This window comes from Passer montanus, unplaced genomic scaffold, assembly GCF_014805655.1.
Source record: "Passer montanus isolate IOZ18808 unplaced genomic scaffold, ASM1480565v1 scaffold7, whole genome shotgun sequence".
Lineage (NCBI taxonomy): Eukaryota > Metazoa > Chordata > Aves > Passeriformes > Passeridae > Passer > Passer montanus.
This window is the reverse complement of record NW_024372147.1, coordinates 12,469,646-12,484,671: the sequence shown is the minus strand read 5'-3', so window position 1 is coordinate 12,484,671 and position 15,026 is coordinate 12,469,646. Positions and strand designations below refer to the sequence as shown.

At 39.7% G+C, this 15,026-nt stretch overlaps 1 protein-coding gene across 3 annotated transcripts in view; it reads left to right on the top strand.

Moving 5' to 3' along the window:
• Positions 1 to 15,026, top strand: part of RCL1 (RNA terminal phosphate cyclase like 1) — a 32,123-nt gene that overhangs the window by 7,804 nt on the left and 9,293 nt on the right. The window contains exons 1-5 of one of the 3 annotated variants that reach the window (XM_039729709.1): positions 1,783 to 1,852; positions 2,436 to 2,510; positions 3,744 to 3,868; positions 6,513 to 6,638; positions 8,170 to 8,326. In XM_039729709.1, coding sequence (XP_039585643.1) covers positions 3,759 to 3,868; positions 6,513 to 6,638; positions 8,170 to 8,326 — 393 coding nt within the window. In that variant the 5' untranslated portion in view covers positions 1,783 to 1,852; positions 2,436 to 2,510; positions 3,744 to 3,758. Of the gene's footprint in view, positions 1 to 1,782; positions 1,957 to 2,435; positions 2,511 to 3,743; positions 3,869 to 6,512; positions 6,639 to 8,169; positions 8,327 to 15,026 lie in introns of those variants that run through there. The other 2 variants (XM_039729708.1, XM_039729707.1) reach the window with 2 other exon arrangements.

The window sequence follows — 15,026 nt, the reverse complement described above, 5'->3', positions numbered from 1 at the left end:
TGAGACTAGTATATTAAATTTTAGCTTAGGAGCAGTAATCTTCAATCTTAATCAGAATTCAACAGTTGTCTGTAGAAAACAAATTTTTTCTACTGGGTTTTCTTCCCATGGTTCTTTCTTCCCTGTAAAACTCTGTATTCCCCTTCCCCCTTTTCCCAATCTAGCCCTTTTTTGCAAAACATAACACTGTATGTTAGGTGGGGCTCAATGATATGTGCAATGCCAATGGATATACAGGCCAGCTGGTGCTTTTCCCTTTCTCAGGTATCCATGTGCTGCAGGGTCTCTGTCTGGGTGAGGGTTTTTTGTGTGTGGTTTTTTGGGTGGTTTTGTTTTGTTTTGTTTTTTGTTTTTGGGTTTTTTTGTTGTTGTTTTGCTTGGTTTTTTTTTATATATCTTTGCACTGCATTTGGGTGGTTTTGTTTTGTTTTGTTTTTTTGTTTTTGGGTTTTTTTGTTGCTGTTTTGCTTGGTTTTTTTATATATCTTTGCACTGCGTAAGGGATTCTTAAAGTTACTTTTCTACCTTTTTCTTAGCTACTGTAGATTTCTTTAAAGGGAAGTGATAAGTGATTTGCATTTACACAACTTTGCGAATGAGCAATATTTATGTGACTTAGAATGTTGTTGTTTTTGGTGAGGTATACCATCAGTTGTATGATGCATCTGTTTCAGTGCAACTTGAAAGGTGTTATGCTGTCTGTTCTGGAAATGGAATAACTGTCCTCCAAGGGGAGCTAAGGGATGGGGTTTATGGCTGAGAATAGGCAAAAGGATAGAAAAATGGGTTTACAGCTCAGTTCAGCTGCTGCTTTTTGATTTTCAGTGAACTGCTTCTCATCCTGCCCAACTCCCCGCTTGTCTGTGAGGCAGAACACCCTTTTCCCATTCTTCAAATACTGCTGATTGCCTCCTCTGTTTAGGCAGCAAAATTGGAACAGTCAGTCTTACTATTTGTCTGTCTGGTACCTCTAAGTATTATGTCTGGAATTTTTCTGAGGACTGAAAACTACAACAAGTCTTGAAGTTTTTTGAGTTCTTAACCTACACAGTAAAGTTTTTAGTTTTTACTGGTATGTTTTGTTTCATGAGAAGGAGGAAGAAATGTTGTGTAATTTTAATTTGACCCAGATTAGCTTGCTGAGACTTATGCCAGTGGTATTCACATGCTTGTGCACATGCATGTTAGTAAAGGCTTTACTCCAAAATTCAGATTTGTACAGTTAATGAATACTACTGAAGAGCCAAAGCAAGGTAGCCTGGCTTTAAAAAAACTGTAAACTTTGTAAGTTAAAAGAAGTTAAGCATTGGCTTGCAGTTTTGTTTGTTTTAACGCAGACATTCAAATATTGATACTAAAACCAACACCAAATGTCTTTCTGTAAGAAAGGAGATATGTTATCCAGCAGGATTTGAAAATGAGAACTACAACATACACTCATAGCTCCTAAGGTATCACTAACAGAATGTTCACAGATTTGTAGGTAAGGTACTGCAATTTTGTCAGTGGTTTGCACTCTTTTCAAAGCAGAGAAAATGAAATTCAACAATTATTAATTTTGGCTGAAGGTGTGGGAAAGAGAGTGCTTTTTATCTGCCTTCTCAAATACTGTCTACCTCATGACTGTTTCCTTCATCTGTGTTTATCTTCTCTTTGGTCATGCTGTCCTGATCCTGTCTCTCCACAGCTATTTGTCTTGGGTAACTCCCTGTGCTGTTGCACTGCTAAATAATTTATATCATGTTTGGCAACACTCCTGAAGTTTCAGAAGAGGGAGGAAGAGGGCAGTCCCTGTAGTCTTAGGAATTAGAAAGAGCAATGACAAGGATTATGCTTTTCAGACCTGGACCTGGTGAGCACCTGGCTTAAAAGGGAGTATACTGATGATGTGTTACCCACTTCAGATTCTTTTAAGTGCTTCAGCAGAAGCTACCTATAAGCTTCTGTTAGAAACAGGTAAAAAGAAGTTGTTGATAGAATGATCTTTCTGCCAAATGCTGTAGCTATATCTTGCAGTGATGATTGAAAAAAGTGTAGTGGTTCTTGCATTTGTTTAGATAAAGGAGTTTTTAGTAATGACAGAAGAATATTATTTTCTCAATAACATAGAAATGTTCAGAGAAATGTTTCATTGTTCAGAGAAATAAGTAAGCTGTTTTACATAATGACATTCAAAATCAGGCTGAGGATGAAAGCCAGAATAGGAAATTCTATCTGCCAGTAATTTGTTCTAGGACATTTTTTTTCAGTAATGATGTATTGTGGTAGGCTAACTAGATGAAGCTCTCTGTACTGCATTCCCATGTTTTCCCATAAAGTACCTTCTATGAAGACTTGTCTCTGTTAGTCACCTCCTAATTTAGTGATTTTTTAAATTACTGACTAACATAACTTCAAATAGAGAGTCTTTTCTTAAAATTCTGTGTTCCACATAGGTTGATGTCCTTAAGGCAACAGCTTTACCCCTTCTGAGGAAGTTTGGAATTGATGGTGAAAGTCTGGAAATCAAGGTAAGACAGTTTGTTCTTTTATTTTCAAGCATGTGTTGAAATTATGCTCCTGCAGTACTTCATGGGTCCGTGTGCTTGCTTTGGGCTTCTGTCTCTAACAGATAATTCGTTGTAGCTACGAGCCACATGATGATAGAGAGGGTAAGGAGAAAGTAGTGACTTTTCTTAGTCTCCAAAGAAGACTGAGAAACCCTTTTGCTTTTTATTGCTTTTCAGTTTATTTATTACCTTTTTATTTCTGCTTGTTCATTCTACCTCATGCTTGGGGCTAAGAATTAAAAATGGTATCTTTAACCTTTTTAACCTGTAGAAGAGCTGAATCTGTGTTTGGGTAGTTGAGGTTTGTTTCTAGTTTGGAAAACAGAGGAAAAATGTTTTTCTTGAAGACTACAGTCTTCAGAGGCCCAGTAAATCTGAATGCAAAACAACATTTGGGTTTCTTTTAGGTGGGAGAAACGTGTGAAGGGTCTGGCTGCACAACTGGGGTCTGCTGGTGCCTTGCTCTGCAAAGGCTCACCCCTCACCCCCTCCCTGCCCACAGCCCCAGTGCCTGTGTCACTGTCCTGGCACTGTCGGCCTCTGCTCCTGTCACCCTGCAGCAGGGCTGGCCTTCAGCTTGCCACAGCCCTGCCCTGCCTGGCTCTGGGCCTCCCTGCCCAGACCCACTCACTGGCCCATGTCCCAGCTCCGTCCTTGGCTTGGAATGGTGGGACTGGGTCGGCTAGACAGACCTGTTAGTGGGAATGAGTTCATTTTAGTCCCTCACATACAGAATATTCTGACTTGGAAGGGACCTGTAAGGATCATCAAGTCCAAATCTTAAGTGAATGTTCCATATGGGAATCAAAGCCACGACCTTGGCATTATCAGCACCATGCTGTAAGCACCTAAGCTCAAATCAAATACCTCAGCAGGGAGGTGCAATCTGCTACTAGAGACAAATCTTAAGCCAAGGTTGTCTTGGTAAAGATATTTTTGTTTGGTTTTGCACTGTTTCCTATTGAGAAGCCATGCTTTACTTTACTAGAGAGGAACAAAATAATCAATGCCTGCTTTCAGTTTTGATGCAAAATCCATTTCTGCTTTTAGGATGTGGTTTTCTTGCCTGTGTTCCCATAATGCCCCTACTTAAAAAATTTTATTCTATGAGAAATAAAAGTGTAATTTTGGGGTGTAGGTACATTCTTTGTACTATTTACTAATCTGCTTTTTTTCCTCCATTATTTGTTCTAGATCAACCGAAGAGGAATGCCTCCCAAAGGGGGTGGAGAGATACTGTTTTCTTGCCCAGTGAGAAAGGTCTTGCAGCCTGTTCAGTTCACAGACCCGGGAAAAATCAAGCGCATCAGAGGAACTGCGTATCCTTTTTGTTTGTCTGTTTTTCTACTTTTAAATGGGTTTGTTTATTAAAAAAAATCCCCTAACTTGGAAGCCATAGAAGTGCACCCACGTTTCTGAGCACAGAACACAGGCCAACATTACACAAAGGGATCATACAACTAGATTGCAGAACTGTGTCCCAAAACTCCTGTGTTCAAAACACTGCTATTCAAAAAGCATCTGTAAGCTATTGAATAAATTCAAAGCTGAACAGCACTATTTAAAGTCTTTTCAATAGCAAGAAAAAGTTAAAATACCTTCCATCACATAATGTAGGAGCACTTAAAGAAATCTTACTTGGTGTGTAAATTCAGTAGTAACCAATGTAGTTTAGTTGTGCATTGAATAGGTGACATCTTGGTGGTTACTAGTTTAGCAGAAGTTATATGGGGTGATAGTTTAGTGTGATAGTTAAATCTTAGTTCAGTTTACACCTTGCAGCACTCTCTAAGCTTTTTGGTGTGGTTTGAAAGAAGGTTCTTTGGCTCTTCACCTTTGGTAGTACCAGTGCAGGTGGAAGTGGAGGAGGTTTTATTCCATATGGAGATAAGGGCACAAAATACTCTTGTGAACTCCGTACTTTTTCAAACAACTGCCAATCTAGCCAATGTTTTGGATTGTTTATTTCTTTTTGACATTATTTTTCTCTTGTGGCTTTTGTATCATATCTGTCATGAATCTGCTGTCATTGTAGAAAGAAGGTAGAAATCCCCTACGTGAAACTGTGTTAAGCAGTGGCCAACATGTAGTTTAATTTATGGTTGAGAGCCCAAACATGATTTGGCATTGATTACTCAAAAGGAAAGCAGGAACAAAGTCACATTTTCTGCCAGAGGTGTAGATTTGCAGCATGTTTCTTCTTTTACTTTATGGCATACCAAACTGGACGTTTTGACTACTTTGTCCAATTGCAGCATTTAGATAAGTGCAGTAGTGCCAAGCAAGAGCAGTTTTACTGGATACATGTGCTGTAGAACAGAAAGGAGACAGCTCATTGTGCTTTTGGTGATAGTTGCTGTGGTATATTGGTGAAAAAAGTAATTTTCTTATGCCTCCATTCTGCTCTGTAGTAAGTAGTTATGTTTCTGTGTGGAGGAGGAAGCAATGATCATGACTTTACTGCCATTGTTCTAATTTGACATTAATATGCAGTACCAAGCATGGACCACTTTGATGTATCTGATTGAATTCTGAACTTCTACCTTGCTGTAGGCTTTCCTGGGCCTTTTCTCAGCGGCATAGGTTTGCCTTTAAGCATAATGAGAGGCAGACTCGTTTTAGTTTAGCTATTAAGTGGTCCTTCAAGGCAATAGATTACAAAACATCTGGAAGATGACATTAATATGCAGTACCAAGCATGGACCACTTTGATGTATCTGATTGAATTCTGAACTTCTACCTTGCTGTAGGCTTTCCTGGGCCTTTTCTCAGCGGCATAGGTTTGCCTTTAAGCATAGTGAGAGGCAGACTCAGTTTAGCTATGAAGTGGTCCTTCAAGGCAGTAGATTACAAAACATCTGGAAGGATAAGCCCTTATGTCTTTTTTATGTGTACTTTTGTTCCTCCAAGATTCATCTGAGTAAATCTTCCTCACAGCTGTGGAGGTCATATTACAGCAGCCTTTTATATAATCCAAAATACTGAGTGCATCAACTGTGCAGAACAACCAGTTTTCTGATTATTTTTTAATGATTTTGCCCTAAGATCCTAAAGTTTTGGATTTGCCTACTCCACAAGAGATGCTATAGAAAATTGTAGAAAAGAAAATTTCTCCCTGCCAACTGGGAGTTTTGAGAGTGTATTTCTCTGCATTGCTGTGTGAATGGATGTGCATATTGTAGAGTCTGAGTCTGCATTATAGTTGGGCTGGAATTTAAAGTATAATGTGCTTTGTACATTTGAAGATCTTTTGGGAGTGTCTCTGAAGCAGCACCTGAGTACAAGATCAGAAAGGCTGTTCATCTCTTAGGTACTGTTAGAAGGTGGGTTGGGGTGGGTGGTAAGGTGGTAGGTTCTTCTTCACTGGAACTTTCAGATGCTGAGTGACTAGAGAACTAGTCTGAGGCTACCACTCTGATAGCCTCAGAACACTGCAAAATAGTTGGAGATAATGAAGATATTTTTCTTGGAGCCTTTTAATTTATTTTTTTTGTTGGAACATTTGTCTTTAATTTCTTATTCATCTTTCCAATTTCTCCCTAACAGAAACAGAAAGGCAGGATTTTTTTGCTGCTAATTCACGGAAACTTCTCTCAGGATCATGTTTTAATAAACCATGAAGAACAGAGCATGTGGGACTTCCTCCATCATAAGAAAGTACAAGATGACAAAACAGCAATTTAAATTTGATGAAGGGCATTTTCAAGACAGATATGTACTTAGTCGTAATCTGTTCTTCAGCACATGTTCTGTGTACTTCACTTCAAGGTATATCAATGAAAAGACTGGAAAACATTTACATGCATATGATTCTCTAGGTACAGGAACATGGACAGAAGCCCACAAATAGATGTATAAAACACATGTTTTCTGAAATAATGCACTGGGGCCTTTTCACTTCGTCAGTCTGTGCTTTCAATTTTTTCTTGTGATCACAATGGATTTCTTAGCTCAAAAATGTAGATACTCTGTCCGAGTGTCACCACAGATGGCAAACAGAATGGTGGAATCTGCGAGGGGCATCCTGAATAAATTCCTCCCAGACATCTATATCTACACAGACCATATGAAGGGGGTCAGCTCTGGAAAGTGAGTATCCAGAATTTACAGGAATCAGACATGTTATTCTGCATTTGTTCATTTGCTGGGGTGTCCTGATCTAATTTTACTGAGTTTTAGATCACAATCTTCTATTTTGTTGATTTGAAATAAATATTTCTCTCAAAGAAAGAATTGGTGATTCACTAGATACATTTGTTTTACTTACACAGGGATAGAAGTGTGTTTTCTTAAACAACAAATGCAATACATCACTATTGCCACTAAAGGCAATTTGAGCCCCCTTCATCTTTAAATCTGAGAGATTAAGATCAAGGAGTCATGATATGTTCAGGAAACAAAGATTCAAAGTTGACTGTACACCTTCTGTTGGAAATAGTAATATTAAGGATGGGACCCAGGTGTTTTAAGGAAGTGTTAAAGCAGTATGAGTTGTCGTCTGCTGAATGGCTGAAAGAGTGTCCTCTCACTAGCAAGGACTGGAAAATTAATTTATTGTACTTCCACAGATTTTGTTTAGCAACAGAACACAGAAGTGATGGATGCTATTCTGACAATTTTGCTGGTATCTGTCACCTCTGTTGTCTTCTTCCTTGAGGTTGAAAGATTCTGGATAACTCATTTGATAGTTTTCTGTCTGTATGCTCAAATTCAGGCATGCATGTTTTCTTTCACTATTTCTGCTTTTTGAAATATTTCGTTAAAATTTGTTAGATTAAAAAGTTTATGAGAGTAGAAATTGTTGAAGAAATTTTTGGTATCTTTTGTCTTTTCCAATCCTTCATCATATTTAATATGTCAGGATTGTAACTTTAATGACTCCAAACTGTTGACAGGATCAGAATTGCAAAAATGTTTCTGGAAGCTGTGCAGTTTTGGGGTCTCAATTCTGTTTTTCATCTGTTTATGAAATTTAAAAAGTCAAATTATTTGGGGCATGAAATAAATAAATAAAACATTATTTTTATTACATGCAGCTCATGCAGAGGGATAAACAATAGCATGGGAAGAGGAACTGAATCACTTTCAACCTGCTGGCTGGGTTTCTGATGCTACTGTGACAATCATCTTAAATATGAATCCAGTATGATAGGAGTATCCTTGATACTAAGTAATTAGTCTAATTTTGCTAAATATTGCAGCTTCCAGGGGAAAGAGCTGAAGCCTTAAAGAAGGGTAGTTTTTGGTTTTAAATGTCACAGAGAAAAAAACACCAGATACTTTTGAAATGTTTATCAAACACAAATTAAATAAATTGAAAGGTACCCTCCTCTATTAAAAAAAACCGAACAAATATTTCTGAGGTTTGTATGGCTCTTTATTTTCTTCTTCATTTTTCTGTTTAAAGAGTTTGGCCCAGGAGAAGCTAACATAGAGGGTTTTGTGGCAACTAGTACTGGGTTTGACTTTTAATTTGTTAATTTTCTTTTTCCAGCATCATTCTATTGTATCAAACAGGACATTTGTCATCCTATGGGAGGACCTATTTATGACTTGAAGTTCTTGGCTCATTACTCCAATTTTGTCCTTAAATCAAATGCACTTTTTCACTTTCTTTCAGGTCACCAGGTTTTGGCATGTGCCTTACTGCAGAAACCATCAATGGCACTATTCTCAGTGCTGAGCTAGCCTCAAACCCTCAGGGCCAGGGAGCAGCTATACTTCCTGAGGAACTGGGCCAGAATTGTGCTAAGCTGCTGCTTGAGGAGGTCTACAGAGTAAGTGGCCAATATGTTTTGTATATATGTGTATAGATGTAAGGGAAGGAGGTGATAAAATAGGTAAAAGGATAGGTGGTTTGGTGGCACCCTCAGACAGGCTCAGATTCAATCAGAGAAATTATCTGATGCTGCCAGTGTTGTTTTCATCCAGGTAAAGAGTGGTTTTGCATGGTTCCTTTAACAGTGTAATGACTTACTGGGGCATGCTATTTCCAGTGTCTGATATGTATTATGAATCACGGGAGTGGCTGTTCACTGTGGCTTTCTGTCTTCAACAGAATTCAATTAGCTTCATTCTCATGGGCTGTCACTCTTCTAAATGGTATGGATGGGTAACATAGTCCATGCTTCTAAACTAGTGGTTGGAATTGGACATTATGAGTGAAAGAACATAGGAGAGGCAGAAGGGGGAAAAAAACCCCTGCAAATCAACCCATGTTGACCTCTTTGTGATGGTGGTGACAAAGTCAAATGTGCTGAGAATTGTTGGTTGTATGAAGAATTGTCTTAATGGGTTGTTTGAGGGGACCTAGGATGATGTTTACTTAGGAATCCCAAGTGGATCACAGTTTTCCTCAGCACAGATATTTTTCTTTACTAAAATTATTTTCATTTGTGGCAAGAATTTCAGTGGATAAGCAGCTTTCAGTGTTACAAATTATTTGGCAAATAGCACCCTGATGAGTTTCCAATTTAATAATGAACCTTCCAGCTGCTTTGTTTTGTATCTCCACAAATGTTTAAATAACTACGTTTTAGCATTGATAAAAGATGTTTGGCCTTTAGGAGGCAGTAATCTACAAATTTTGCTCATTATTTAAAAAAGCAAGTAGTTGCTCTGAACTGTAATAAGCTATGTGACTTCACAAATTGTTAAAACTGCCATTATTGAGATTCTATGTTAGGGAATGCAGTTAAATATAAAAAAATAAGCCCCTCAACTTCATGAATCACATCCATACCTGTGTTAGATTATTCATCTGTGCCCATTTTATTTTACTGTTTCCCTGTTGCAAATCTTTTATCTATTTGAATTACTAGTTGGCCACTTTTTCCAGTCTTCCTTTAATATTTTGGCTGTTTTTATTCAGCATATAGACCATGTTGCTAAAGGACTTTTCTAGCCCAGGCTTCTTGTCTCACAGAAATGCCACCACCAAAATGTATTTCCTGGGGTTGCTGGGTACAATCTAGACCCTTTGTATTTGAAAGTCCGGCCTGTGTGGAGAATGTAGTTACAGCTAGTGATGGAAACATCTGTCTGTTTCTGCAATTACATCATGTCATGTAGTTATTTTATTTCAGGTGTGAGCTGCAAAAATATTTTGGTAATTTGTTTGTGTACATGTTGGAAAACATTTTCTGGTAGTCATGTGTCTAGAGACATCAAAAATCAAGTTTCCACATACTTTTATCAGCAACAATAGGGTTTTTTTTTTTCCCCTTTAGAAACCATTTAGCACTTGATAGATTAAAACTAGTGAGGCAGTTTGTCCAGGTATTATTTTTTGCACAGAGTCAGATGTCAGAGAACTTACGAAAAAAGAGGGATAGAAAGGCCTAAAGCAAGTAACTTTCTGCTTTAGTGTGTGGCAGCCATTTAAATATGATGAGTCAAATTCTGCAAAGGATAGTGAGGATCTTAAGAAAACAGGAAAAAAAGTTTGAGGAGGAATCAGGGTCAGACAAGTTTCTGAATCATAAATTAATAGCCTGTCAGGTTTCAGTGTCTTTGAAGATCAGAATCTGAGTGAGGTTGTTAGCTGTGGCTTGCTATGGTACTGCTGGTGCTGCTGGAAGACTCCTTTATGTGTGGGTGACTTCTGTCCAAGAGTGACTGAAAAATGCTGAGCAGTGTACAGACTATTTGTCCTTTACTATAGCAGCTCACTGTGGAAAAGTTCAAATTTGGTAGCATTTTTGGCTGTGCTACTTTTTCACTGCAGTGCTTAGTCATTATTTAGTGAATTCTCCTCTCCCTCCATCATGGACAATATGATGGGTTTTGTTATGTAGTTTTTGAAATACAGACTTGACTTTATGTATGACACACGTGGTCCTACAGTGCTAGTCTGAATTTTGAAAGGTAAAGTTTCTTCTTAATTTTCTTTTGTATTTTTGGAGGTTAGTTTGTTTTTTGTTTTGGGATGGGCTTTTTTAGGGTGTTTGGTTTTTGGACACTTATTTTTTGTTTGGGGTGCTTTTTTGTTTGTTTGGTCTTTTTTGGGTTTTTTGTTGATCACTTTGATTTAGTTGGACGCAGAGGGGATATAAAAACATGTTGCAAAGTGCACTGTGTTTGTTTAGGTTTAATGTACTAGTTTTTTACATTTCTTTGCCTAGGTAAGATGTTTAGTGAAACTAAAAATCTGAAGAAGCAAGAATAGATTGCTCTGAACAGGCAATCTTTAAGTCTCACATATTTTTACACCACCTACTTGTTGAATACAGGGCTCAAGGGAGAATTTCTTTTCCTGTTTTTAGATCTTCTCTTTATGGGATTATTCCACCATCTGTGTTTTTACCAGTAGATACTATGCTGTGGGAGCCAGGGAGGGCTGACCAGACAAGGGCACCCTGAGAGCACTGGTGACAATTCTCCAGTAAAAGGGCTTTAGGTGTTGGGATCACCCACAAATCTGCTGGAGTTGGACTTACTGTTGAAAGGGGTCCAGGGACATTTTGTAAAGTGCTTGCCATTGTATAAAGTTTACCACCCAGGACATCCAAGGATTTGAGTCTTGCTAGAAGTCCTTTTACTAAGTCTTCAAAAATATATTACTTAGGTTGCATGATTCTTGGAATCAGCAGAGCTTTTTAAATGCACATTTGTTGATGAAAGGATGTCAGAGCTAATAGACTAATAATAAGTGGCACAGTGCCTTAATTGCAGTGGCTCTGCAAGAGGGAGTAATGGAGTGACTGACTAGCATTGTCATTACAAATCCATATGCAGTTCTTTCTGAAGCTTAATTGTAGAAGGCTAGTAAGGATTTTAACTCTTGCCTTTGAAAGACATTGTTTATGGGAGCTTTATGTAGAGAGTAATTGGCAGAATGGAAAGTCTGGAAGAACTGGAAAAGGATTAAATTTTTATATTCTTTGTAATCATGAAAAATAAGGGAGTACATGTACCTATTTAAGGCTGAATTCTTTAATGAAGAAAGGCTGAGTTGCTAGGGAACCTTGAAGGGGCAGGAGGGCTAAAACTGTTTGTTTTATTGAAGTAGAGCTGAAATGAGTGAAGGATTTCATTGATGGCTTAATTCTCAAGATGGTCTTACTTCAGTGTGGTAAGGCTTTGGTCCATTCTTCTGGGAAAAAACCCAAACCCCAAAAATCAAAATACAAACACTCTGCAATAATTTGTTACCCTTTGCATAATAGATTATTGAGTCCTGCAAATATGTACCACACAGGTAAGGGAGGAAATTGTGTGTGTCCCAAAATATAGCTAACACTCAATCAAAGCTGGGCTCAAGCTCAGAAGAAAAAACCTTTTCAAGACACTGTTGTCCAATACGCTGAGTTGTGATATTTGTATGTACATGTCAGCTGTAGTATTTGTACAACATTTAAAATGGGTGGGACTTTAAGGGACCTGTGTATACTTATCACAACTAGCTGGATCTGGCTCTGTAGTCAGTGTAAACAATAATGGCTAAACTGCCATAGACTGAATTAATACAGTCTAGAAGCTGTATTCTACATTAGTAATGAGCACCAGTTATTTTGGAACAAACGTACCTTGGGTCTGACTTTGCCCATGCCATTTCTTTTGGGAGGGTTGTTTCTAATTTTTGACTCTTGAGTAAGTGGCAGGTGGATTGATAGAAAAAAACCTTGACCTCCTTGGGAATGTTAAGTCTTTTACTTGGCAGAAGTTACTGTTCAGTCATTAGATTACAAGCAATCACTTAATGTCACTGTCTGGGAACTGTCTTTGTAGGAATGGTGTTGCAAATGAGTGGTTTAGATCACTTAAATTGCTGGCAAAAGTATTGTCAAAAGCAAGTTTTTGTATAAATTTGTTGACGTGTCGCAAAGTTTGATGGCAAGGTTCACTATTACTTATTACATAGATGAAGCATGCAAAGAAATATTGGGTTAGAGTGAATCTACAATGATTTATTAAGAAAATGGAATGCAAAGAGGGTAAGGATGGAAAAGGATAAGGCTACAAAAGGAGTAAGGGAGCTCCTCCTTTTGGGTCACAAAAGTGTATCCCTTGCAAAATGTAGCTTCAGACTTGTCAACAATTTGTCTAAAGAACATAGCAGCATTTAATCATTGACTATTGGAATGTTGGCACAATCAAATACTTCTATAAACTGCATGTGCACCAGTGCATACAGTATAGGAAACAAACAAGATGAGCTAAAGACCTGCATGCAGTCACGGGGCTTTGATCTTACTGTGGTGACAGAGACATGATGGGATAGTTCATGTGACTGGAATGTTCGCATTAAGAGCTACACCCTGTTCACGAGAGACAACCCTGACAGTATCGACCTCTGTCTAGGTGAGGATGATGAGCTTATGGGTCAGGATAAAAGGGCAGACTAGTAGGGGTGTTTGCTGTTGTGGATGTTTGCTGCCTGATCAGGAGGAGAAAGTGAGTGTGACCATCTACAGGCATCCGAAGCAGCCTCAAAGTCACAGGCCCTGGTTCTTTTGGGGGACTTCAGCTCCCCTGACATCTGCTGCAGAGCCAGCGCAGTGAAACACAAACAGCCCAGGAGGTTCCTGGAAAGCACAGATGACAATTTCCTGACACAGGTAGTGGAGGATGCCCCAGGCAATGGTGTGCTAACAAACAGGGAAGGCCTTGCTGGAGGTGTGACGATGAGAGTATGGAATTCAGTTCCATATGAGGAGAAAGCAGGGCAGCCACAGACTTCAGGAGAGCTAACTTTAGCTTCTGCAGGGAGATCTTCATGGAGAATGTCATGAGAACAAGCCCCACAGGGTCCAAGAGACCCTGAGGGGTCCAAGAGAGATGGTTGACTTCAAGGATCGCTTCCTCTAGGCTCAAGAACAATGCTTTCAAATGTGCAAGAAATTGGGCAAAGGGAAAGAGAGCTGATGGATAAATAAAGAACTTCTCTCATTACCAAGGGTAAGCAGGAATTACACAGGAACTGGAAGCAAGGTCAGGTTACTTGGAATTAATACAGAGAGGTTGTCAGAGTATTTAGAAAAGAGACAAGGGAAGCCAAGATCCACCTGGAATTAAGTCTGGCAAAGAATGTCAAAGACAACAAGAAAGGATTTTTCAAATACATCTATAACAAAAGGAAAAGGATAGCATGGGCCTGATATTAATGGAAGTGGGGCCCTATTAACAGAGGACATAGAGGAGGCAGAGTTAGTGAATGCTGCCTTTGCATCGGTCATCACTGACAAGACCAGCTCTCAGGGATCTCTGACCCTGGAGACAAGGGAGCAGAAAGGGTTGAAGAAAGACTTTCCCTTGCTCAAGGAGGACTGAGCTGGAGTCAGGCAAACCTGGCATCCTCAAGTCCGTGGGCCCTGATGGAATGCACCCAGAGGAGCTGAGAGAGCTGATGGACACCAAGGTGGGCAATTACAACCATCTTTCAAATGCTGAGGTGATCAGGAGAAGTGCCTGAGGACTGGAAGGAAGCAAACGTCACACTGGACATAAAAATTGAAAGAAGGACCCAGGAAGCTACCAGCTAGTCAGCCTCACATCAGTCCTTGGAAGGGTGATTCTGGGGGCAATTTCTATCCAAATAGAGGACAAGAAAGTGAACAGGAGTAGTCAGCATGGATTCATTAAAGGTAAATCATACTTGACTGACCTGCTTCTCTTCTATCATGAAACATCATGAATGGATGAGGGAAAAGCAGTGGATATTTTTTACCTTGACTTCAGCTTTCAACACTGTCTCTCACAACATCCTCACAAGCAAACTCAGGAAGTGTGGACTAGGTGAGTGGACAGGGAGGTGCATTAAGAACCAGCTGAATGGGAGATCCCAGGGGGTTGTAATCAGTAGTGCAGGCTCTGGCTGGAGGCCTGTCACTGGTGGTGTCCCCCAGGGTTCAATACTGAGTTCACTCACGACACAGAGCTGGGAGCAGTGGCCAGTAGCCCAGAGGGCCATGCAGCCTTTCAGAGGGGCCTCAACACGATGGAGAGATGGGCAGAGAAGAACTCCTGAAACTCAGCAAAGGTGAGTGCAGAATCCTGCATGTGGGGAAAAATAATCCTGGGCACTTGCAGAGGCTGGGAACTGAGGCACTGGGGAATAGGTCTCTGTGTCCTGGGGGACAACATTCTGTTGGACAACATGCTCCAGGAGCCAGCAGTGTGTCCTGGTGGCCAAGAAGGCAAATGATACCCTGGACTGCATTAGGAAGAACACTAACAGCAGGTTGAGAGAGTTGATCCTGCTCTTCTACTCAGCCCTGCTGAGGCTACATATGGAATGCTGTGTTCAGTTCTCAGGACAAGAGAGACATGGTGTTCCTGGAGCAAGTCTAGAGGAGATGACAAAGATGAATAAAGCACTGGAGCATCTCTATTATGAAGAAAGGCTAAGTGAGCTGCACCTGTTTGGTGTTGAAAAGAGGCGACTGTGTGGAGACCTTATTGATACATCTGAAGGGAGGGTGCCAGGAAGATGGTTCCAAGCTCTTCTTGGTGGTGCCAAATATCAGGGAAAGAGCC